Here is a 24,299-nt window from a genome sequence, read left to right on the forward strand (position 1 = left end):
CCTGAAACATCGAGTCCCTTAAAAAAAAAAAAAAAAAAACTCTTAAAACTTTAAAAGCTAAAAACAAGAGAAACAATTTCACAACATTTTTTTTTTTTTCAAACTCCTGCAAATAAATATTGATATTCAAATGCCATCTGTGTGTCTTTCGGCAAACAGTTTACACGTGAGGGCAAAAATTTGACATTTGCAAGTTAAAGTGATATTTCTCAAGGTTACGGATCCCAATGGTTCGTCAAGTGCATCCACGTCTGGTTGACGCTGACCAAATATTTACCTCAGACCAGTTTATGTTTTAACAGCAGGCTTACCTTTATCCTGTCCTGTGTGTGTGTGTGTGTGTGTGTGTGTGTGTGTGTGTGTGTGTTGGACAGGCATGACGGATTGCTGGCAGGGTTTCCTGTCCCGAAACCACCGGCCCTCAATGTGGCAACAAATTGCACACTAGTTTAAAGTGGACACACATTTACTCATTATTTTGTGTCTTGAAAAACAAACACACTGAGGCGGCAGAAAGTGCGGAGAGAGTGTGAAATAAAACACCAGCAGTCCCGGCTCATATTGTTAATATTTAATGACTCAATTTCCAAAACCATCGCAGCAATAATCCAAAGTATATGAACCTGCCAGCAGAAAAAAAAAAGAAAGGCCACGTACAATATTCAGTGGAAAACTTTAGACAGCACTCATCTCTGGGTGTTGGCGTTCAGATGGGTGAAGGAAACCCTATTTGGAAGACTTACAGAATAAGATTTCTTTAATGTACTGATACAATTTGGGGCACATACTGGCACACCAGCAGGGCCCCAAGGGGAGTCCACCAATGTGCAACTGCAAAAAAAAAAAAAGAGTTTAAAAAGGGGGGACTTTCTTGGGGTAGCTCGAGAGCCACCTTTAGCTGTTAGTTGAAAGAAGATTGGTGGTTGAGATGATCAGCATCAGTTCAGTAACACATTTGAGTTCATGAAATCAAATCCAAACTCGGACAAGTGAGACTGTTTTCCGTGTGATGTGCCTGGAGTTCGTCCTCCTCCTTCCTTCCTTCCTCCATTACAAACTGTTGTGCAGCATTTCCTCGCAAGAAACAAACACATGTGGTAGCTAACCTCGCGGCACAATAGCTAATGTTTGCAAAGTTCCATACAATTGACTTTTGAGTTTTGTTTTTTTTTGTTTTCTTATCCAGTTTACCACATGTGAAACATGCTGGTAACCTCTCCATCTGATCTAGGGTGTTAGTGTTGGGTACAGGCAGCATGATGAAGTGAAGCCAACCCTCCATCTTGGAAGAGACATCATGTACATGACCGCCCCTAAGACATCTGGGATCAAATGATTTGGTAAAATCAAATCATCAAGTGCATCCTCGGTGAGTCATATCAGACATTTTTGTCGAATGTAAAAAAAATCAACAAAATAAAATAAAAACCCACTCAAGAGTCCCAGAAAATGTCAGAATTATACATTTTGTCCCGGTCAGGGAAAACACAGAGATTTTTCAAAAATGAATTTGTGCAACTGTGATCAGGGTCATTGGAAAGAAGCCGAAACTCAGAAAGTGAAACATCCCATAATAAGTTAAAATTACTTAAAAAGTATTAAATAAAAATGTCTGAACATTGTGTCATTTACTGCATACAAGTCTGTATGAGAGCTCGGTAGGAGAGCTCACACAGTGTAAAACGCAAACATCGCCTCCTGGTGGCTGGCTGCAGTACAGCTTGTAAAAACTTTTGACCAGTGCGTTTTTTTTGTGTTTACGTCAAAGGTGGCTCATCTAATTTTTGGTCATTCTAATCATTTGTTCTAAAGGGAGTGGTTTTAATGAGTTATTTAAACATTTGAAAGTAGGGGTGCAACATCATGTGCATGGGCAGGGACACTATATTGTGGCTCCACCCACAAACAGCTTCAGAAAAGACTCTGGCGTCACATTTTAGCAAACAGAGCCGCTGACGTCAGCTGTCTCAGCACGACACTGACGTGGAGTGCAGATTATATAGCTGGAGGTGATTTTTAGTGAGGACCTAAAATATCAATAAACCAAAAGATAGAAGCAGCTGCTCTTGGAACCCAATGGACCCACATTGCAAAGAAATAATCAAAAAAACAACCCTTACAGCTTCCCTTCACGCATACAGCAGAGTGTTTTTTGACTGTAAAGACGTGGACGATGAATTTAAAGTCCCTTTTTAATACTTCCAACACCCCCAACATGACGTATCGTACACTGGAACAGCGGACAGAGCTCTCCCTCTCCCTCTCCCTCTCTCTGCGGCTATCTCACATTACCGCCATTAATGACAGTAACTAGTGAGCCAAACTCATAAACGGGACGAGTCAGCGCCCTTCAAAAGTTTCACTGGCCAAGGCGAAGCTAAGGAGCGAGAGGAAAGGAATAAATAAACGAAGGAGAAGAGCGACGACGGCCCCATTTCTTCACTTCCGCTCCCTGTCAGACGTCCACAGATGTTTTTTTTTGAATCGTGAGCAAGTCCTCGGCGACTCGTCGATTCCAACTCTACTAACGACTACAAAGCATCGAATATCGCCGTTGTGTCACGCCGACAATAACGTCTCTTCAAGTCCACGTCCAGCTTATAGTTCATAGTGCTTCGAGCGGTCTTTGCGGGTTGGCTAATAGGGACTTTCTGCGACAAATACATAGAATCACTGGAGACGGACAGCGCCTCTTTTGGTATAGACTGTGCACTGGAGTGTTCCAGTAGACCAGACCGACAACGGGCTCTCGCTCCAGCTGTTCCTCCGCACGCCCCCGTTCCCTCCGGCCTCTCCGGCTCACATCAGTGTTGTTCCTGGACGGAAACATCGCTCATTATTTAAGAGAAAAGCAGCACAGCGTTGGTTGACTAGTTTAGGGGGAAAGCCACGCGCTCACCTCTCGAGGACAGTCGGACTCCTGGAGATGGATTCCATTGGCTGAATTTGCAGCGTGAGCCTGTGGAAGCGTGGGGAGACGTGCAAAGTCAACACTAGGAACCGCAGCGACAGACAACGGAGCCAAATCTTGATTGGTCAGCTTGAGCGTGACTGAGTGAAGGCTCATCCAATCAGATTATGACATTTTTAGACCATAATGTATGCAAGTCTTTCCACTTTAATTAAATAATTGAACTACAACTGTGGAGGGGGGGGGGGATTCAGACACCCTCAAAATTTTACTAAATCCAAATTATTGTCACAAGAATTTCTTTTCGTATTTCGGTTTCAAATTATTTTGTTGTTTATTGCTAATGAGAAAACAATTCTTGTAGTTCTTGTCGTTCCCTTACTTTGGATGTGTTGCAAAGGGACAAAGTCATCTTGCTGAAACATTCAGTTGGACAGAACGGTGCATGAGGTGCAAGTGGATGAAGTTTGGCCACTGCACTAAAAACATATTGCACTTGGAGACTTAAGACTTATTCTTAGTGCAACACACTACATCACAACTGCATGAGGTGTCTGAAAACCCTTTTCCACTACTGTGTTCCTTTGCACCTCTGCACTTTCTTTGAAGGTTCACAACAGTGAAGTCTCGACAGAACGAAGTGAGAGGTGTCTGAAGCTGTTGCACGTATCTACAGGTGTCTGCAGCTTTCTGCAGGTGTTTGCATGTGTCTGCAGGTGTCTGCATGTGTCTGCATGTGTCTGCATGTGTCTGCAGGTGGCTGCATGTGTCTACAGGTGTCTGCAGGTGTCTGCATGTGTCTGCAGGTGTCTGAAAACCTTTTTCCACTACTGTATTTCAAGGGTGTCTGCAGCTTTCTGCATGTGTCTGCAGGTGTCTGCAGGTGTCTGCATGTGTCTGCAGTGTCTGCAGGTGTTTGCAGCTTTCTGCATGTGTCTGCAGGTGTCTGCAGGTGTCTGCATGTGTCTGCAGTTGTATGCAGGTGTTTGCAGTTGTATGCAGGTGTCTGCAGGTGTCTGCATGTTTCTGCAGTGTCTGCAGGTGTTTGCAGCTTTCTGCATGTGTCTGCAGGTGTCTGCAGGTGTCTGCATGTGTCTGCAGTGTCTGCAGGTGTTTGCAGTTGCATGCAGGTGTCTGCAGGTGTCTGCATGTGTCTGCATGTGTCTGCAGGTTACCGGGCTCTTGTCCGGACGCTGCCGCATGGCCTGGACCAGCTGGTCCACCTGCTGGTTGTGTTCCATGGCGTTTCTCAGTGTGTCCTCCGTGTTGAGCAGCCGGTGGCGGAGACGGTTAACCTCCGAATCCAACGCCGAGGGGTCCAGCATAGAGTAGCGCCGGTGATCCGGCGAGGACCGTTCCCGACCCTGTGAAGACGAGGCGGAGCGGTGAGAGCAGCTCCCTCAGCGCCAAGCGATGGATGGATGTGGTTTCAGGTCATCTGAGACGTGCGGCGCACCCTCACCAGCAGGAGCAGCTTCTCTCGCAGGCTCTTGATGTCGTCCTGCAGCTTCTGCTCCTTCACCTTCCACTCGGCCTTGCGCACGTCGCGGCTCAGGTCCTTCTCCATGTCCCGCGAGTGGCGGTGCGACTCCAGCAGCAGCACCCGCAGCTCGTTCAAGCTCCTGAGGACAGGGTTTTTTGGAACACATCGTTATTTTCATTTAAACATACATCACGTCACAAATGCCAACGTTTCATTTTTAAGTCCCCTCACCGAGTCTAGAACAAAACCCACAGCACAGCATAGTCTATCTCAGGAGTGTAGTGTAAATATATATATATATATACATATATATATATATATATATATATATATATATATATATATATATATATATATACATATATATATACACCTGCCAACCTGTCGGCCCCTGAAGTGCAACGACGAGTGGAGAAATACAAACTGTCTTCCCTTCTGTGTTTGAAAACTTTGCCCGTCCTCTGAAGAGCTGGCAGGAAACGGCAGAGGCGGCCTCATCAACCCTGCACTTGTCAAACTGGCTGCTGGGATGGAAGCCCCCTCACTCAAACAGCCAAACAGACCGTCTGCACTTCTTGGCACGGCGCCCTCTTCTGGCTGACTGCCTGCATATTTATATCAGCATCTTGACTGGAAGAGCTTGCGGTTGTTTAAAGCTGCTCAGCATCTGGCCACAATGAAGGAGCATCACTTCCTGTTTTGCCAAAGGTTGCCTGTGCCTGATTTATTTATCTATCAAGCCAACATTTGTTTGTTGATAAACAGTGTGTTTATTATAGGAAAACGAATGAACAGACCATTATTGATCCACACATGATATCAAAGCAAATGCTATGTTTTGTTTGACTGAAACTTTCTTTACAATTAGTATATTTGTGTGTGTTTTTTGGGAGTTGATTTTTTTTTACATATCTACTGGCATTGAAGGGTTAGTTCATGACCAGTACTGCAACCAGCCACCAGGGGGTCATTGAGATGTTTCTGCCTAACTACCATTTAGGAGCTCCAATACAGATTTAGGTTGTTTTCTTTTTTTAACTTAAATGCACTTAGTCGGCAGGAACATTATACATTATGGTAATTATGCAAACATCCACCTTTTCCCAGTAGGAGGGTAAAAGTTTTATTCCATAACAGTATAACTGCAGTAGTGATGTTGCTCTCCTGCAGCCAGAGGCCCTTATTTTTATGGCTCACCGGCGCTTACTAACATTTAACCGTCTATATAGTAGGAATTACAAAATGTTATTGAGCCAATAATGCAGTGCAATAAGTGCGATCTGCAGGAGCATGTTTGATCGTAAAGCCCCGCACAGCTGCGCCGGAAACATCCTCTTTCGCCCTCCAGTGGCTAAATAATGATCTCAATTATCAGAGTCCCCTCCCTCCAACAGCATTTGGCAAAGGAGGAGGTGAACGGTACAAAAATGTTCAGGCAGCACTGTGAGGGGAACTGCTGCAGCGTGAGCGAGCACTGACAGGGAGCAGGGAATTAAAAATACAGCTCGTCAATGAGCCGATGTCAGAGCTGATACATCAGCGATGTCAAAATAAGCATTTGTGAAAAGTTTTGAGTCATTTTTATGTACGGAACTTTGCACTGCACAGTGCCTTTCTTGTCTGCAGATCTTTTTGTAAACTTTGAAACTGGAAAACAATCGAATTTTCAAAATAGTTCCATGTTTATTTAATCAAATTGTTGCCAGATTATTATGTTATCGCCGGGGCTCAGGCTGTACCCATGATATTTATCTCAGAGGAGCACACTCAGCCTCTCTGCTGCAAAGTTGTGCTTGAACATTCCTGGCAACTTTCCGCCACGCCGCAGTGCGCTGTTGTTTACGGCGCCGCTGGCAGCGGAGGATCGTAAAGCCACTTGCTGCAGCCGCTCTTTAGACTAATGTGACTCCTGGCTCGGCTCGTAGGCCCCCGGCAGCAGCTTTCCTCCAGATGTAACGTTACAAAATGAAGCAGTACGATTCAGAAAGATATGGCTCGGGTGGACAATAGGTGCAATCAAATCAGCACGCTGTCTGGTTGCCTTCAAGGACCTTGTCTATTAATGAATTAGCGATACGATGCGTTCCTGAGCGTCATAGCCGCAGCGGTTGTGCAGTTCCTGAACCGGATTCGGCAGCGGTACCTTTCTTTCTTTAGCAGCTCTTGGCTAATGTGAACCAGCTGCCCCGAGGCATCGTGGGACTTCTTGGTCATGGCATCCAGCTCTGCCTCCAAGCACATCTTCTCCTTGGCCAAGGACTCCGCCCTCTTTTCGCTGAAGCAAACCTTTCCCTCCATCGCTGGCAGACAGGACACAAAATAGAACTTTTTTTTTTTTGTATGAATGTGCCGCTGTTACTGTGTGTAAACACAGGCCATAAATTCTTTCATTACCACAAACTTGGCTTTGCTAAATGTTAGCCTGCAGTGCGACACATTAGCTCGGTGGTGCAGGTGGGAGCTGACAGTGGCGGAAATTAGCCAGATATTAGATTTCAGCGGCGGACGCAAGTTGTAGATGTAGCAGACACTCGCTACAAGTGGAAAATAAAATCTTTATCTGAAGCTAATCAGAGGCTTCACATGTCTCAGATTAAAAAGTCCCATTCTTCCTGCAGAACTTCACAGGTGACTCTCAGCGTTTCATCTCGGGTGAAAATGGCTAAACCTCTTGGAGAGCCTGAACGGATGGAACTTTGAGTCAGGAAAATCAAAAAAGAAATGCATTTAAAATCACAGCGACATTTAATTAAAAATCAATCGTTTTCGCCGCTGTCTTAATGTTTGTTTTGCTCCTTTTGATTGGAAAGGTTCTGAAAAGATCTGTAGTCTGGGGAACGGTTGGAAGATGTAATGGGCAAGAACAACATTAGGAGCCTAAGAAAAGAAACAAGTTCAGAAACCGAGCGCCTGTCTGCAAGTAATAAAAGAAACGCAGAAGAGATGAGCAGAGAGGGAGAGAGAGAGAGAGCGAGAGAGAGTGTGAGAGACAGAGAGGCAGGAGGAGCTGGTAGGTTGTTCACACCCCGACAATTGTTTCTGACATTTACCTGCCAGCTGAGACTGCAACGCCTCCACCTGGCACGTCAGAGTGGAGACCTCTTTCTCCCTCTTCAGCAACTTCTCCATCGTCTCTGCAGTGAAGAAGAAAAAAGAAATAGAAACACTTTTACACGCCCAGGCAGGAAAATGATGCAAAGAGCAGAAATGCTACTGCTTCATTCTGCTCTCTACTTCCAACCGAATCTTCAAGGTGAACACAGTGCCTCCTACACATCTGTTGGAGGCCCTAAAGCCCAGTTTTCACGGGTCGCCCACACACACGTCTGGCTTGTACTGTGTACTAGCTGCTGCTCCACAGACTGGGCAGTTCTGCCTCCGGCCCGTCACGCTCTCTGGCTGCAGTGGATTCTTACGGAAAGCAGCTTAAGACATACCTGGTCAGTCGGGCATGAGCGCAAACCTTTTATGTGGAGGGATTACAGGAGCGTCCACGCTGAGATTGGGATTACGTTACGTGGATCGAGGCAAAACCCGCTGGGCTGGGATAAAGTGTGACCCCTTTTTCTACCACGTTTGTCCATTTGCTATGATTGGACGTAAAGTCATGGATTGTTTTGTTTTTTTTCGGACCAAGAACATAATTGATTTCTGCCTAAAACTCCCACAACCACAACAACTTTGGGTTGCAGTTGGCAACTCTAACAGGAAATATGATCATTATCCATACCTTCAACATTCTGCTTCAGCTTCATCTTCTCGTCTGAGATTTCGTTGTCCTCTATCACCTGCAAGAACAACTCAAACGTCAGGAGACTCTGTGGTGTGTGTGTGTGTGTGTGTGTGTGTGTGTGTGTGTGTGTGTGTGCGTGTGTGCGCGTGTGTCATCTCATCTCACGTTGGCCGTGTCGTTGGAGGTGTAGCGGCCGGCCTGGAGGGCCTGCAGCTGGTTGGCCGTCACCCTCAGCTTCTCCTCCAGCTCCTGGATCTCCTCCCGGCTCTCCCCCTGGGCCTTCTGCAGGGCCTGGTAGTCCGTCATCTTCTTCTCCGACAGCTCCAGCCTCTCCCGCAGCTCCACCTGCTGCCGCTCCATCTCGGCCAGCCGCCGCTCCGCCCTCTGCAGCTTGTCGGCGCTCTCCTCCAGCGCCTGCTTGCCGCCGGCACGGCCGTCCGCCTCGGCCCTCCTGGGCTGGCCGCCCTTGGCCAGCTGCTCTCGGAGCTCCTGGAGGCGGCCGCTCAGGTCTTCGCGCTCTTTGGTCAGGACGGCGGCCTCGATCTTGTGCTTGGCCTTGAGGTTCTCCGTCTCCAGGTGGTGCTCCAGCTTCAGGGCTTCCAGGGCGGCTCGCAGCTCCTGGGCGTCCTGCTCTTGGCCGGCCGGGGCGGCCGAGTTGCCGCTCAGCACGGCCTTCAGCTCCTGCAGGGAGCGCTGGTGGTCGCTGACCAGAGTGTCGAACTTGGCCTGCAGAGGGGAGTGAAGTCAGACACAGGCAGCACGTTGACAGAAAAACAATCAAAGGTGTAATACAGGACAGCCACAAGGGGGCGGTGATTTATATCACACATGAGCTAATTTTTTTGATACAATTTCAAACGCTTCGTGAACAATTTTTTTTCTGATACCAGATGTTTCAAAACCAAGTTGAACAACAACAAAAACACATTGCCACTGCAGTACAAAACCAATCGCCAGTGACTTTAGATCTTGATGCCAAGTTATTATTGGCTCGGTGATGCTAAGATTTACTTTCTTGGATATGGAAAGTTGCCACCAAAAGATGATTGACTTTTCGATAGGATCGAAGCATTTTGGTTAGTTTGGTACCGGGCACCAACCGGCTGGTGCGAGAAAAGCGAGGCAGCTGTCAGAGTTCAACTGGAATAGAGGTTGGACGTTCCAACCTCTGGCTGTGTGCGTCGCTCTTTACCTTCCAGGCGTCCATCATCTCCATGTTCTCCTTGGTGGCCTGCTGGACCTTCTGCTTCAGGTCGCTGATCTCCTGGTTCTTACTGTCCAGCGCCGCTCTCAGCGAGTCCACCTCCTGCCGACACGATGCCAGCGCCGCCTCGCCTGTCTCTCTGTCGCCCGCCTCCTGCAGGGCCTGGCCCTCCGGCTGACCGGGGACCACCTCGCCGTTGCTGGAGGTCCCGTTGGGGCCTCGCACTCTGGCCTGGAGGCCCTCGATCTCGACTCTCCTGAGGCGGAGCTCCTCCTCCAGCTGCACGATGCGGCTCTGCTCCTCCACTGTGGTTTGCTGATGGGAGAGGAAAGAAACGTTTGTTCATTTTTGTCCTTTTTCTCGTGTTTCTGGCTGCTGTTATGAATGGAGGAAAGGTGTTAGACTGTCGCCGCAGCAGTTGGAAAACCCCCGGGAACAGAACGGCATCACCCAGATGAGAAGAGCGGTCATTTTCAAGGAAACACATCAGATGTCAGGAGGAAGAAAATCAGAGGGAAACCCCAGAGCGTCCTTGCGAGGACCATGACAGTGCATTCCAGTGAAAAAAATCCACTACATATCAGAAAAATGACGTATTTGGACACTGACACACAGAAAAGTATCTGACAAAAATGTCCTGCATAACGCAAACAGTCGAGTTCATTTAGACCTCAACACGCTGCTTCCACTGTAACAGGCACAAAGAGGAACTGAGGACCTGTCCGGCCTTGCCGAGGGTGTGAACGCTGACAGATGTAAAACGCACAGGATGACGGACAGGATGTTTTTCTCTCATGTGACGTGGATTTGGGAGGAAACACCTAGTAGAAGTCCAGATTCGCTGCTAGTGTCAGGGGGAGCTGAGCTCTCTCTCTCTCTCTCACTCTCTCTCTTTTCAGAGTCCCATTTGGCCCATGTGAATCAGAACTCATTGATGGGTCAATAAGAGCTGCTTTCAGTGTGTCTGTCCACAAGGGGGCAGTGTAAAAGGCTGAAAGAGAACGTTGAACTCAAAGGAAGAGAAAACTGCTCTGCAGGAGGGTTTTGGGTTTCTTTGAATCTTTTTCTTTAAATGTTTATTTTTTAGAAAAAAAAGTTTGTAGTGTCACCTCATCCATGGAAAAAATAAATAAATAAACGGCTCTGCTTTAAAGTGGCAGCAGCAACATCCCACCCGGCATTCCAAGGAAAGAAAGCCTGCAATGTGTCAGCGTCCAAATATTTGTGCTGTGACTCGAACGAAGTGAGCGCAGCCATTCTCTGATCATGTACAAGCAACAAGCACTAATAACAATAATAATAATAATAATAAGATGAAGGCAGCAGCGACCCACACACACACACACACACACACAGTTGCAACCATCCTTGTTTCCTCTATTACAATCCGGTAAGGATTGAGACGGCCCGTGGAGGGAAACACTCCAGCAGATCTCGGAGCGACTAGTTAATGCATATCAAAGACATTTTTCAGACGACAGCACAGCACACACGAGTGAGGAGGAGGAGGAGGAGGAAGAGGGGAGAGAAAAAAAAGAGTCTAATTCAAGTCAAACTCCTTAAAGACAACTACAGAGTCAAGAATCCAGAACTCGGATGCCGAGAGAGAATTTCAATCCTTTTTTGTTGTGCTTTTGTTCACCTTGTTTCTCTTACCCAACCTCAGGGATGCTGCGCCTCCAAAGCATCTTCCCTGTTGGAAGAAGCAGACCTTACTGCAAACGCCTCAGAGGTTTCTACTACGAATGGAACCCAAGAGCGGCCCTGACGCCGAAAGTTTTGCAGCCGGCTGCGGATCTGACATCAAAATGTCAAAAGCAGTTTAGTGGGGAATTACATTTCTAAAAACAAAAAAAATCCCAAACAAAACCTCATGTTTGAGGTGCATTTGTTTTCAGCAAATGCATATGCTGATCATCAACACGTGTACATTGATTCTGTGAAGCAAACACATCACAGCTGGACACACACAAAGACTTTTTTTTTTATGACTGTCGCTATTTGATAGAAGTTGTTGTTGTTTGTGTTGTTGTTGCACATATTGTCTGATGGTAAAATTAGTGTGGAGGGAATAAAAGTAACAGAAGTTACATGGGACAGAATTCTGGGGGAAATCAATTTGAATTGTTTGATAAAAAAAAAGGCCATTATGAGGAATGTATAGAGAGGTAATGTGTGACAAATTATAATGATAAAAACCTCCAGGTCTCCTTTGGTGATGGACTCCTCTTCCACTCTGAACTGGAGGTCTTCTACTTTCCTGAAAGAAAGAAAGAAAGAAAGAAAGAAAGAAAGAAAGAAAGAAAGAAAGAAAGAAGATGCATTGTGAGAAGTAAACGGCAGGGGGCGCAAGAAACACAAGAAAGACCTGAACTGTCATCTGTTTCACAGGAACTGACATAAGAAACTGTCATAAGAAAAAATGATTTAATAGTCTTCATCTTTACAGCTCAACCAAAAAAATGTGTCATACCTCTTCTCCTCCTCTAGCTGATTGGCCAGCTCCACCTTGTCCTTCTGCGTGTTGGCCAGCATGGCTCTGACCTGCTGGAGGCTGCTCTCGTTCTCTGAAAGATACTGCAGACAGGCGTCCACGTCAGCGAGAGCGTCCCACCCCTCCTCCACCCTGCCCCACCCCACCCCTCCGGCTAGCTCCTCCTCTCTGGCCCGTACTTGCACGTGCTGCGCCTTGACGGCGCCCAGCTCCCTCTCCACCTCGCAGATGTGGCTGGTGGCCTTGGCCATCTCGGCTCGCTCCAGGTCTCTCTCGGCCAGCAGCTGCTCGATGTGCTGCTGCTTCTCCTTCAGCGCCTCCTGCAGCGCCGTGGTGCCCGAGATCTTGCGGGCGTAGCGCGACGACGTCTCGGTCAGCTGCAGGAGGGGGTGGAGCGTCGAGGAGAGAACGGAGGAGGGTGAGAGGATTCATCTTGAATTTCGTCGCATTTAAAGACGCATGTGTCTGCAGCCTGCAGACTCAGACCTGCTGGCCTGGTCCAGAATTGCTAGACGCCTTTTTTTTCCTTTTTTTGTGTGACAGCATCCCCTCCTTAACCCAAACCCCGAAACCTAACCAAATTGAAATTTGTAATTAAAGGTCCAGTGTGTAACAATTTAAAGGTAGCCTGCCTGATAGCATGGTTCATATTCAGAGCACTGTCAGGCGGACCCTCCTTTAAAATAGCAGTGCAAGATAATGACGTGCAAGACCATTGCTCTATGTATGTTCTTATATATACACACACATATAAATATGTATACATATGAGAACCATTCTAAGAATTGGAATACCAAATTACTTTTAATATACGGTACACAAGCCAAATTTTACACACTGGACCTTTAAGGGTAACTTGTTAGACAAAGAAGTGGTATATGAGTTGGATGCTGATGTAGTTGCAATGTTACAAGAGTCCAGCAGGTGGCAATGTGGCAAGAAACAGGTCTAGCAATGCGGGACCAGAACAGCGGGTGTGAATGTCAGTCTGGAGACACAAACAACGGTGGTGGATGCAATGCACACTTTGACCACTTGAGTGTGCTGTTTGACAAGACCCCGCACCAGTCCTCGCTTGGACGATGAGTCAGTATTCTTTGTCCAAAGCAAATTACCAAAAATGACTGAACTGGATTCAGGTTCATGCAATTCAGTGTAAAATGTAAAAAAGGTCAGAAAGTGAACTGAAGGAGATTCTTTCTCACACCTTATTTGACTTCCCGAATAATTCTTCAGTCTTATACAAAAGCTGCCTTCTCATTAAACAAAGGCCTGAGTATTCTTAAACGTTTCTCGTGAGCTGAGGCTCAGAATCGATGGGAGGTACTTGGATTTGGTGCAAGGTGATCCTGACACAGATTAAACTTCTTCTTCTTCTTCTTGCAAACTCAACTAGTGGAATTGTCTTTGAGCCGCTCGCGGCACATTTGTCACAGAAGGGAGCAGGGGATTGGAGCGAGGAAGGGGGGGGGGCAGTGAATCAGAGGCTTTCAGATCTGCACAGACGCAAAAAGAAATGGTCATTATCAGCTACGCGGCAGATAAGGGAGCGTTTTCAGCACAAAGAAGCCATTCTTCATCATCTGACTGCAAGGGCCTTCGCAGCGAGAGGTCGGCAGCAACAACGTCACGAACCGTGACGTGATGGATCGCACGGCAAGGGTCGCCCCATGACTCCCTGTGGGCTCGCTGAGGCGGAGGAGAGCGTCCCGCGTTGTGTTGTGTTGGTTTGTAAATAAATACGAATGAAAAAGAAACCAGACATTGCTCAATGTGGGAGGCGGCGGCGTAACAGTGTTAGCGTGCTAGCGATGCGCTCTAGAATGGCAGATTTTTAATCAGGCTATTGTTGCTGTGTCATTTTCATTCATACTATCTTTGCTGTCTGTTTCCTGTTTGCCGTTTAAAAAAACAATTCTCAAAGAGGGGGGTAGTGGAGGTGTAAAGGTGTTAGCGTGCTAGCGATGCGCTCCAGAACGGCACATTTTTAATCGGCTTGTTATTGTTGTGGTGTGCATTTGGTCAATGTGTGATAAATTTTCATTCACAATGTCTTTCCTGTGTGTGTGAGTGCGAGAGGTTGTTTCTCACTGTTTGCCTCTATGTGGCCCTGTGATTATGGAGTGACTTGTCCAGGTTGTCACCCTGCCCTCTAGTGTTGTACTCCAGATTGGCCTCGGTCTCCAGGGCACTTTTTAAGGGTCTCGGTCTCGGAGGCATTTTTACTGTCTTGTGTCTGTCTCAGACTGGACAGACTCAGATTATTTTTGATCAAGAATAGTCAAGACTCAACTAACACTGCAATGACAGATAATAATGTTGTCCACCTGCTGCTGTTTTACGCTCTGTGTTTGACATACCCCCTTATTCCTAGTTTCCAACAGATGTTGCTGTTTGATTTAGAAGCAAACTTGAATAAAAAAAAAATACTGGTCACTTTCTTTCTGTTTTGTTGTTATTTTCCTTTGATGTATAAAGCCTTGGTGTTGTCTTGATCTAGTCTTGATAATGTCTTGGTCTTGGTTGGCAACACTATTGCCTTCGCCCTACGACAGCTGGGAGAGGCTCCCTGGGTCCAGGAAGAAGCAGGTATTGAAAATGGATGTGTGAATGGACACACGGATGTCTTTCCTGTCTGTTTCACATTTAAAAAAAAAAAAAAAAGAGCAAAAGTAGAAGAAGCCAAAGTTATTGTCAACAGGAAACGGGGCGGAGCAACATCTCACCAGTCCGGCTCGGCTGGGCCGTCCGCTGACGGAGGAGGCCACGGAGCTGACGGAGCTGATGGAGGAGCTGCTGGGGCTGTGGGCCAGCGAAGACACGCCCATGGCCATCCGCTTGCTCTTCTTGGCCTTTGCCGGGCTGGTGGAGGGGAAGCCGATGCGGATAACCTTGTGGATGGGCGCGAACAGGCCGAACTTGGGGAGACACTGGAAGTACCTGCGGACAGCAGGGGGCGACAGAGAGGCGGGAATCAATGACGGAGGCCTGCAATGTTTTTTTTCCCACAACCTGAGGTTACTGGACAAAAAAAAAAAAAAAGGTAAAAACGGCATCTTCTGGAGGCCTCCTCGTCGTTATTATTCTAACAGTTTCACTCCATAAACTTGGAGAAATAAGCTCCGGTTTCCAAACAAGTGGGTCAACCACACTGGGTCACATGGTAGATGAGCGTCGAGCAACGCTCCAAAGTGTGTGGAAGCTCATGCAGGAAAATGTGAGGCTAATCAGTTCATCTTAATGGAGAGAAAAATGTGTGATGATGTATAAAAGCAAAACACTTGGAGGTTCCACACTGGCGGGTCGGTCTGTGAAACTTCATCCCCACTTCCTTCTAGGGACATAAGCAATTTGGGGCTAAAACATATATATATCATGCGTGTGTGTGTTTACCTTGTCCCAGCCACTGCGCCGTCGTTCTTTCCCAGCGGCTCGTCCAGCTCCACTCCACACCACTCGCCCTTGGCGAAGTCCGTCTCCCCCATGTAGCGAATGACTCCCATCTTGGAGCCGCCGACCTGCCACACACACACACACACACACCAGCAGGAAGGTTTCACACCACGAAAATGTCCACATTTTTTGCAACGGTGGTTTGGTCATATGTATAAAAAAATATACACATACACACACACATACACACATATATATATATGTACAGTACATATATACATATATATGTATGTATGTATGTATATATGTATATATATATGTATATATATATATATATATATATATATATATACGTATATAAGCATTCTCTAATTCTTGCAACAGCTTAATCAAAAAAAAGAACCCTGTTGATTTCTCTTGTGCAGCGCTGTGGCCGAGGAGGTGAGAAGGGAGTGGTGGTGAGAAGGGAGTGGTGGTGAGGAACGCTGTGGTGTCACAGGGCATTAGGCGGGTTTGCTGTCAGCCAGCTAGCCTGGCTGCCTGGCTGCCTGGCTGGCAGGCTGGTTGGCTGGCGGTGAGCTATCTCTGCGATTCAGTGTCAGCGGTCCGAAAACAGCCAGTCAGTGTCATCCTGGTGTAAAACTCTGCTGATGTCACGCCGCCACAACATCCAGGATTAGCAGGCTGAGGTTGGAAACGCCAACCAACTGAGCCGTAACAAAGACTTAGGGCCAATTCCAATTCCTCCCTTAATCCTCAATCTCAACCCTCGCCCTTAACCCTCAATCTTTGGCCCTCAATCTTGGCCCTCAAAAATAAGTGTAAGGGCTATCTTGTGACTTAGAAATGGGACACCCCTTAAGTGCAGTTACGTCTTCAGACTGTGGGGGCGACCTTACGCCAAAGCTACGTCCAGTCTGTCAAGAAGACGACGACGAAGAAGAAGGAGAAAAAGAAGAAGACGACTAAAAAGGAAGAAGTCCTCCGTTGCTACACAACGAGGTATACAAGTAACGAGAAGCCGGGACTGCCGGTCCGGCTGACAAAAATTGTAAAGTAAAAAAAAAATGTTACGCAACGATGTCAATAATACATAAAAAAAAGTCTTAAACTAAGACAATAAAATGGTTTCGTAATATGTATATCTTTATTAACTAAGAAAATACTTCCATTTGTAGCTCGCTTTTTTCATCGCCATCTTTTTCGAAGATGTCTTGGCAAAAATACACAATGCCTTCTGGGTAGCCCTTACTGCCAAGGGTGGTGCCGGAGAATCTCAATATTGAGGGCGATACAGCCCTTAAACTCGTCCCTCAACTTGACCTTCTGAGAATCGGGACAGCACTTGCACCTCGCGGGAGCGAGCATTTTTGAGATTGAGGGTTGAGATTGAGGGTTAAGGGAGGAATTGGAATTCACCCTTAGACACCTGGTTCCCTTGAGCAATTGGAAAAAAAAAAGTCCTCCAGTAGGGTTGTAGGAAATGGAAGATGAAGTCACATCCTCTGGTAGCTGGAAGCATCTCTTTTTGGTTCCTGCTGGATCAATCAACAGCTGGTTCTTTGCCTTCTCTCTCTCTCTCTCTCTCTCTCCGTTTTCTGGCCATTTCTAATCCGCTTTTAACTGCTCAACAAGTTCTGCACCACTGTTTCTAGAACTGTCGTCACACGCACAACAACGTTGCCGGCCTTGCTGAAGATGCCGCACCGTCTGTTCCAAAAAAAAAACCCAACATGTTATGAAGACTGATTACAGCTCGGCGGTGGCTGCACCAATCCAGCGGCTTCGGGCTCCGCCCATGTTTGTCCGGACTCACACACCATCAAGTTTGGTCTCATTGTGCTCGAACAATAAATAACCCACGCGTTGTGTCACCGACACAGGTTTAGCGCCGCCACACAATCCAGTGACCAAACAAGCCGGCGGTGCCTTCAGCCGCTGAGTCACCACCACCCGCTGTGAGGGATTAGCGTGTGTGAAGAAACACACAATCAGATGAAATGGGCTCAATATTACCGCCGCGTCATGCTCAATTTTTAGCAGACTTTTTTTTTCGTTTGTTTTTAAACGAAATGACTATTATTATCCAAACAAACATGCTGAGGTGCATCACATGCAACCTGCTGAAAGGGAGCACTCATCAGACCTCAGCCACGCCCCCTCCCCCACCCTGGCAGAGTGACGTGAGGGACCCAGGGTGGGAGGGGCCTCAGGCGCCTCCAGTGGCTGCTCGTACGTCGAGGCTGCGCCGGCTAGCGGAGACAGTAGCCGCGTGTTTAGCCTCTGAGCTGTTGCTCTGGTGGGAAAATATTTCTCGGAGCACCTTTTTTTTTTCTATTTGTCCTGATACAGAAAGCTGCTTATTTAGCCACAGTCTCTACACATTTTCCCCAAAACATGACGCACATTACTGCTGGGCCTGCAACTAAGGACTATTTTGATCAGTATGTTGATTGCCACTACTTCACAAATTTGATTGTGATTTACAGAATTTTTTTTAAAAAAGCATCCCGCATCATCCGTACCACTGGCTGCATTTCCATTAGAACTTTTTCGCAAAATAAAAGCGATATTTCTAAAATATCGACGAAGTACAATTGCGATTTGCGGGTTTTTCCATTAAATGGTGCGAAACGCACAGGCCGTAATTCTCGTAAACTCTCGCCCTGCAAGAATTCTTGTAATTCTTGCGGGACGTAATTCTCTTCAAATCTCGTCCCCTGAGATTTACGGGAACGACATTTGCTTTCGTTTGTTGACGATTGTTTGCCGTCTGGAAGGGTTGCTGTATTTTTCTCTTTGATTACTTGTAAGAAATATTCCGTGTCCTCCTCCGTCCAAACATAACCATAACCATTTTCAGTGAACTGGTCACGTGACCAGTCATGTGACCAGTCATGTCCAGTGACGAACAAGTGTTTCTATGATACTTTTGCAATATACCTCTATATCGATACGTCTGAAAAGCCACCCCATGAGGGCGGAAAAACCTTTTCGCCATATTTAAGAGGTTTTTCAGAGTTTCTGTGTTTCCATTACCAGTTTTTTATTGCGATATTTAGGTTTTGATGCAATTCTAGGGGTCATGGAAACTCGGCTACTGACATTCTGCGGTGCAAAACGCCAATGTCTTCAAATCTTGTACTTTATGTGAGCTCCTTGCTCCCGCTGCCGACTATCAGTGATAGAACAGAAAAATGATGTTGGGTTCAACCTGAAGGCTCGGACTGAGGCAAGCAACCGACAGTTGATGATGATACAGTTGGTCGGCAACTAATTCTGTCATTGATTTTTGCCGCCACGTCGATGAACCGCCGAGCTGCTGACGTCGCCACTTCAACACGGCCGAGTGTGTGGAAGTGTTTTCCTCCGCCGGCTGTCGTACGCTTCCATGTTTGGCTTTTGCCGTCTGGTGGGGTTTAACACTTCCTGCTAATACCACCAAATTATTAACTCAGCCAAAGAAAGCTGCCAAAGGGCCCAGGACGAGTCCCTCCTACCTCCGTAGGCAAGACAGATAGATTACACGGTAGGGGCTTCGGAAAATAAAGGGATCCAGTGATCAATGTGTCAGCAATGGGTGTCTCCTCTCCTAAGTGCTGAAAGTAATCCGGAGTGATTTACTATATTGAGATGGAGGAGGGATTCAGGAGCTGCCCCATCCAACAACTGGCAGACTGTGATGCAACTCCCCCCTGAGACCACCAGTAAATGGAAAGCAATGCGACCCAGGGCCGGTAAATGTATTAACACGATGCACGTTGGTAAAAGAAAATTAAAAAAAATAAATGGGCGATAAAAAAAAAATGTAAAGGAAAATAAAAATCAGTCAAATGAGATTTTTTTTGGTGGTTTAATTTGGATGTTTCTCTTTTTTTAACAAGCCTGATGGATGAACTGTGGTAACAAACACGGAAGCAGATCCTCGTGCACGGATTATGTATCACGTTTCACAGCTTGAATCCATCATCGCAGACGGCTTCATAAAAGTATAATTATCCCTCCGCTGGGACGGGGAAGGATCACCTTCAGCCACCGTGGAGGAGTTTCCTTTCCCATGTATCACCGTGATGAACAATCGTTTGCTTTGCTGTGTCAAGTGTGATGATATGAAGCTAATTAGCTTCTTGCCGACGCGGGCACAGCGGAGGAGCTACTTTTAATGGCTTCAGTCCTGAAAAAGTCTTTGTTTCATGCTGTATTAAAAAAAAGCAATCACTTTCCTTCCTCTAATGAGTGTTTTATTGGTTAAACTATAATGAAACCCGGTGACCTCGCTGCCCTGAGCGAGCCCTGCACTTTGCTGCTTAATGGGATTACTCACAGACTGCTGTATGAGCTGAAACCGAGCCCCCCACCCCCGCAAGTGTGTGAAATGTGAAGCTAGTTAGCTTAGCATTGAGAAGGGAAATAGATGGAAGTAGCCAAGGCAAACAATCTAAAAATAAATAAAATATAAAACACTGGTAATGGAAACACCTAAACTTCGAAAAACCTCTCAAATATCGTTCAGAGGTTTTTACGCTCTCACAAAGTGCTTTTTCCAGACGTATCGATAGAGAGGCATATCGCAAAAGTGTCATGGAAAGACTTTTTCCATATTTACACGTTACCGGACGTGACCTACAGGGTCACATGACCAGTGAAAACCATTCTTAACAGCACACATCGAAATGCAGATTTATACAAGGAATTGGAGACTAGGATGAGGGAGATGGGCTTGGAAAAGCTGTGGTCGCGGAACCAGATTTTACGAGTATTACGACTTATGCGCTTCACAAAATTCAATGGAAACACCTGCAAATTGCAATTGTACTTTGTCGAAATTTTACAAATATCAATTTTATATTGCAAAAAACTTTAATGGAAACGCAACTAGTGTGTGTGTGTGTGTGTGTGTGTGTGTGTGTTTGACACAGATCCACTCACCAGAACTCTGTCTCCCACCCGGAGGTCCTTGTCGCCGCCCTTCTTCACCGAGCCGCTGTCGGACATATTGGAGCCGGACTCATTGCCCGTTTTCACCGCACTGTTGAGGAAGCCTTCTCTGAGCGGCACCACCACCCGTTGGCCAGCGGGGGCGCCGCCGCCTTGCTGATTCTGATTCTGAGCAGACTGCGAGTCTGTGGAGTGGCCGTCGCTCCCCTCGCCGGCCGGCTGCCGGTTGAGCTTGGAGGGTCTGGTGAAGATGCCCTGCAGGGGCTGGCATTCAAAGTAGCGCACCCCGCCCACCGAGCCGTCGTTCTTGCCAAGTAGGTCGTTGAGTATCACGCCGGCCCACTGGCCAGGGGCGAACTGGGTCTCCCCCAGGTAGGCGATGACCCCCGGCTTGACCCCGTTGACCCAGACCCGCTCGCCCACGGCGTAGTCGCCCGGCACGTCGTCGCCTTCCTCGGAGATCTTGGTGGGCGTGGTGGGCTTGGCGGGGCAACCTAAGGAGAAGAAGAAGAAGAAAAGAGGGAGGTTTTGATTAACCTGAGGGTAATAAAACCAAACCTGGGAACAGACGGTTTGCTGTTTTAACCGCTTCTCATCGGTGAGGTCAACGCTCTGTACATTGTGAGGACATCTTCATTCACGGCCTGCCAGCGCTGGCCCTCGCTCCGCTCGTCTCGTTCATTTAGACCTAAAAACAAAAACACTGCTTGTGCGGCGTCCAGCGCGGCCTGGTGTAAGATCAGGCGTCCCCTCTAATTCCTTGCGAAAAGTGGGTCAGAGGGACGGCAACCGCGATGCGCCGCGATTAACCCGGCCCTGTTTGACACGTAGATGAGCTGGAGCTCCGCAGCCTGTAAAGCGAGCAGGGGCACCATTAGCATGCGGTCTGCTGCACCGCCCTGCCAGGAAGAGTCTGCGTTTATCCGTACATGCGTGTGTGTTTGTGTCTGTGTGTGTCTGTGTGTGTGTGTGCAGGCCCGGTTGGTGCCAGGGCTGTTTCCCCGACACCCTTTCAGAGTGCCCGGGGCTCTGAAGGCCCCATTGGTTGGACTTTCTGCCTCAATTGCTGCCATATGCTGCAACAGTCAGAAAAATGTAAATGGTTGCAACCTCAAAAAGGGGCTTTTAACCTGATAAGAGGCTGAAACTCTTTTTTTTGTCGTTCAGGAATGTGCTGCAACTAATTGATGTTTATTTGGGGTTGAAAACAATTGGGCTGTTTGCACGATTCAGGGACACATGTGTATGACGTGCTGCAGGTTTGCGCGGCGAAGGGCTCGGCGGGAAACACTGACTGAAAGATATTGACGGCGGGAGTCATAACAGAGGAGCGCTCAGGTCCCTCATTAGTCAGTAATGTGTCAAAATGAACGCGGCCCCTCGGGCAAACTGTCACGCGGCATCATCGTCAGCCACAACTGGTTCTCCCCGTGACCCATATTGAAGTCTCCTCTGCAGCTGGAAACACAGCTGGACCGTAAACACACAGATCAAACGCCACCGCCGCTGAGACTTTTCTCCACGTTCCTCTCAGCCACTTGTTTCTTCTTCTGAATGAAAAACGTCTCCAGTGGACGGAGACATGACAGGGCTTCAAAAGTAAACCCACTCTGTCTGTTGTACGTTCGAAAGCCAGGTTCGGAGAACAGACTGGTGGGAGAGGGTTTGTAATTGTATTGTATGGAGCTTCAGTAAAGGCAATGAGACGCATCTACCGAATCCTTTTATTGTGTTGATAAAGCGAAGGTAGTGGATCATTTGAGAAACTTTGTGGACTTGCGAAGATGTTTCGAGCCTGCAGGAAGTAACTCCAAGTGCCAATTCCACTGCAGGGTGAGAAGCGCCATTGTTCTGGTTGAACCGTGTCGTTGCAAACTCTTTTTGGGGAACACAAATTCGCTGAAAAGGTTCTCAGTTGTGTCCTCACTTACACACAACTTTGTAGTAGTGCCACGCTTTGAAGGAGCTCGTGTCTTGAATGTTTTCGTTCCAGGGGCAGATGCTGGCGCGGGGGTGTGGCGCATGCGCAAACTCATTGTCCAGTTAAACTCCAAGTAAGGTGCGTACATGAGGGAGAAATTTGAATTCCAATCACATTACCTGGGTGTCTCAATCGGAGTTCTCCGATTCCAATCTGAGTTCTCAAGCTCCGATTTTAGTCGGAGTAACGCGTTTATGCACTTCAGTTGTCCGATCATAATCAGACTAAGGCAATAATTCAAGTTTTATTTTGTTTTACTTGTTGGATGGCTGTGCAACTGCATCCACGCTGGGGGCAGACAACAAACATTTATTTACTTGTTGTTTCTTTTTTTTTTTTGCTGAAGAGCGCCGTCACATGTGATCCGGGGCCGGGGCGGCCACGGTAGCATTAAAAAAAAAAAAAAAAAAACCTGCGCTAACCCATGATTTTGGGTTGCCGGGGCAACGGCGGAGCGAGCCTGAAAGGATCCTCGGCAGAAGGGATGAGTGGAAACACAACCCTCACTTTCACCATTGTGCTTGGCCGCCTCCCACCGCCGCCGCCTGAATCCCGCTATTCATGGGCGCCGCACAATGAGACCTCCACAGCTTCCTCCTGATCCTCCCCCCAATTATCCCCTCCTCGCTCCACACTTTGGCCGCTCGCACACCAACACGCGTGCACACACGCGTGCACGCGCCCCTCTCTGCCTCCTCAAATGTTGATGCTTAATGATAATTCTTCGTAATGACTACCATCTTCCCTCCAACTGCTCATTTTGGGTTTATGCTGCGATTGTGGGTTAGCGGCGGCGGCGGCAGCCAGCATTGTGCTGTGGCTGCGGACAGCTGCGTCAGGCAGGGCAGCGCTGACGCCGACAGATGGAGGGGAGGAGGGATGACCTCCCATGTTTTCCACTGTTGGACCAAACCATTGCTGTCTGTCGCACTTTGTTTCAGAAGTCATTGAAAAAAGTCCACAAATCTAAAACCCACCGATCAAACTGAATCAAGGTCTTATGCAAAAAAGAGTCACCTTACCATGTTTTCTGCAGTAATCTGTCTCTGTCCTGGCAGTCAAGCCCTCAGAGAGGAGAAAAGTTCCTCTTCAGCTTGCTGTTTCCTGGCTCTACTTTTCAGAAAGACACACGTGGTCTAAAACCAGCCTTTTGCGATGTCACAGAGGGCACTGGATACTTCTCCCAGGTCAGTGACCTTAACTCCAGCCACGCCCTGTGAGACTGCTGAGGTCTTCGTCCCCATCCAAACAAGCAAAGGTCCAATGGAACATCATTTCTGAAGGGAAGCTAAAACAGACTGTCTGGACGAGTTGAGTTCTTTATTCTGTCATTAATTATATGAAGCTGCTACACTGGAGTCCAGGATGAAAATCACAGGTCTGGAAAATGGGACCTGTAATAGGTGTTTTCAGGTCTCCCTGTCCCTGCAGGCAGGCAGGCAGTCTCGACGGGTCATCTCTTTTCTTCGGCAACAAAAACAGAGGCTTGCGTGTAGCCTACCGCATCCAAGTGACCTCAGAGACAGCAGCAGCCTGTCATCAGCCCAGAGGCACAGACAAACAACAAGGCCACGTACAAGTGTCTGACACCTCGCACTTCAGAGGTAATGAGCATTTGTACCAACAGAGCATGATGAGCTGGCAAAAACTCTGATCTTACCATTTGGCATTTCAGCTGCGACAAAATACTAGGGTTTGTAAATGCAGCATCTGTGTAAAGTGAAGTTTGTATGACTTTCACATCTTATCTTTCACAACCTGTTTTTATTGGCAAACACTGTCACAAAAGGAAATAACGGAGTTATTTTCGTACTATCAAGACATGTGTTATTATCAGGGGATTTCGATCAAGTGAATATTGTGTAATGTGGTGTTGGGTCACTGTTCAGACTGTCTTGGAATGGGAAAATAATCCCTTCAATCTCGGTGAGGGATCAGCGTCATGCCATCGATGTCTCCCTGTCACCGACAGAAGATGCAGTGACTGTGTGCGGAACGTCTCGGGCGGCTAACTCTAGAGGTAGAAAGAGGTATTGCAGGACAGGACCGGCTGGGACGACTGGTCCAGCAGGCAACGTGAGCAAGCTCAAGTTCAGCTGGACTCCAGCGTCTCCACACAACGAGGAAACAAAACTGAGCTTCAGGCAGACTGAGTTGCGAGA

At 47.4% G+C, this 24,299-nt stretch overlaps 1 protein-coding gene across 3 annotated transcripts in view; it reads right to left on the reverse strand.

Moving 5' to 3' along the window:
* Positions 1-556: 556 nt before the first annotated feature.
* The window catches only part of clip2 (CAP-GLY domain containing linker protein 2), a 29,011-nt gene continuing 5,268 nt past the window's right edge, over positions 557-24,299 (reverse strand). For 2 of the 3 annotated variants that reach the window (XM_076031963.1, XM_076031962.1), the window contains exons 4-19: positions 20,148-20,650; positions 15,219-15,343; positions 14,552-14,765; positions 12,005-12,202; positions 11,805-11,908; positions 11,531-11,591; positions 10,974-11,024; positions 9,320-9,646; positions 8,293-8,853; positions 8,125-8,182; positions 7,445-7,528; positions 6,538-6,694; positions 4,374-4,533; positions 4,087-4,275; positions 2,900-2,959; positions 557-2,816 (exon numbers count right to left, since the gene is read on the reverse strand). In XM_076031963.1, the coding sequence (XP_075888078.1) occupies positions 2,805-2,816; positions 2,900-2,959; positions 4,087-4,275; positions 4,374-4,533; positions 6,538-6,694; positions 7,445-7,528; positions 8,125-8,182; positions 8,293-8,853; positions 9,320-9,646; positions 10,974-11,024; positions 11,531-11,591; positions 11,805-11,908; positions 12,005-12,202; positions 14,552-14,765; positions 15,219-15,343; positions 20,148-20,650 (2,864 nt within the window). In that variant the 3' untranslated portion in view covers positions 557-2,804. The remainder of the gene's footprint in view (positions 2,817-2,899; positions 2,960-4,086; positions 4,276-4,373; positions 4,534-6,537; positions 6,695-7,444; positions 7,529-8,124; positions 8,183-8,292; positions 8,854-9,319; positions 9,647-10,973; positions 11,025-11,530; positions 11,592-11,804; positions 11,909-12,004; positions 12,203-14,551; positions 14,766-15,218; positions 15,344-20,147; positions 20,651-24,299) is intronic. The other variant, XM_076031964.1, reaches the window with a different exon arrangement.

This window comes from Nelusetta ayraudi, unplaced genomic scaffold (assembly GCF_046127955.1).
Source record: "Nelusetta ayraudi isolate G7.1 ecotype Tasmania unplaced genomic scaffold, CSIRO-AGI_Nayr_v1 ptg000033l, whole genome shotgun sequence".
NCBI classification, from domain to species: domain Eukaryota; kingdom Metazoa; phylum Chordata; class Actinopteri; order Tetraodontiformes; family Monacanthidae; genus Nelusetta; species Nelusetta ayraudi.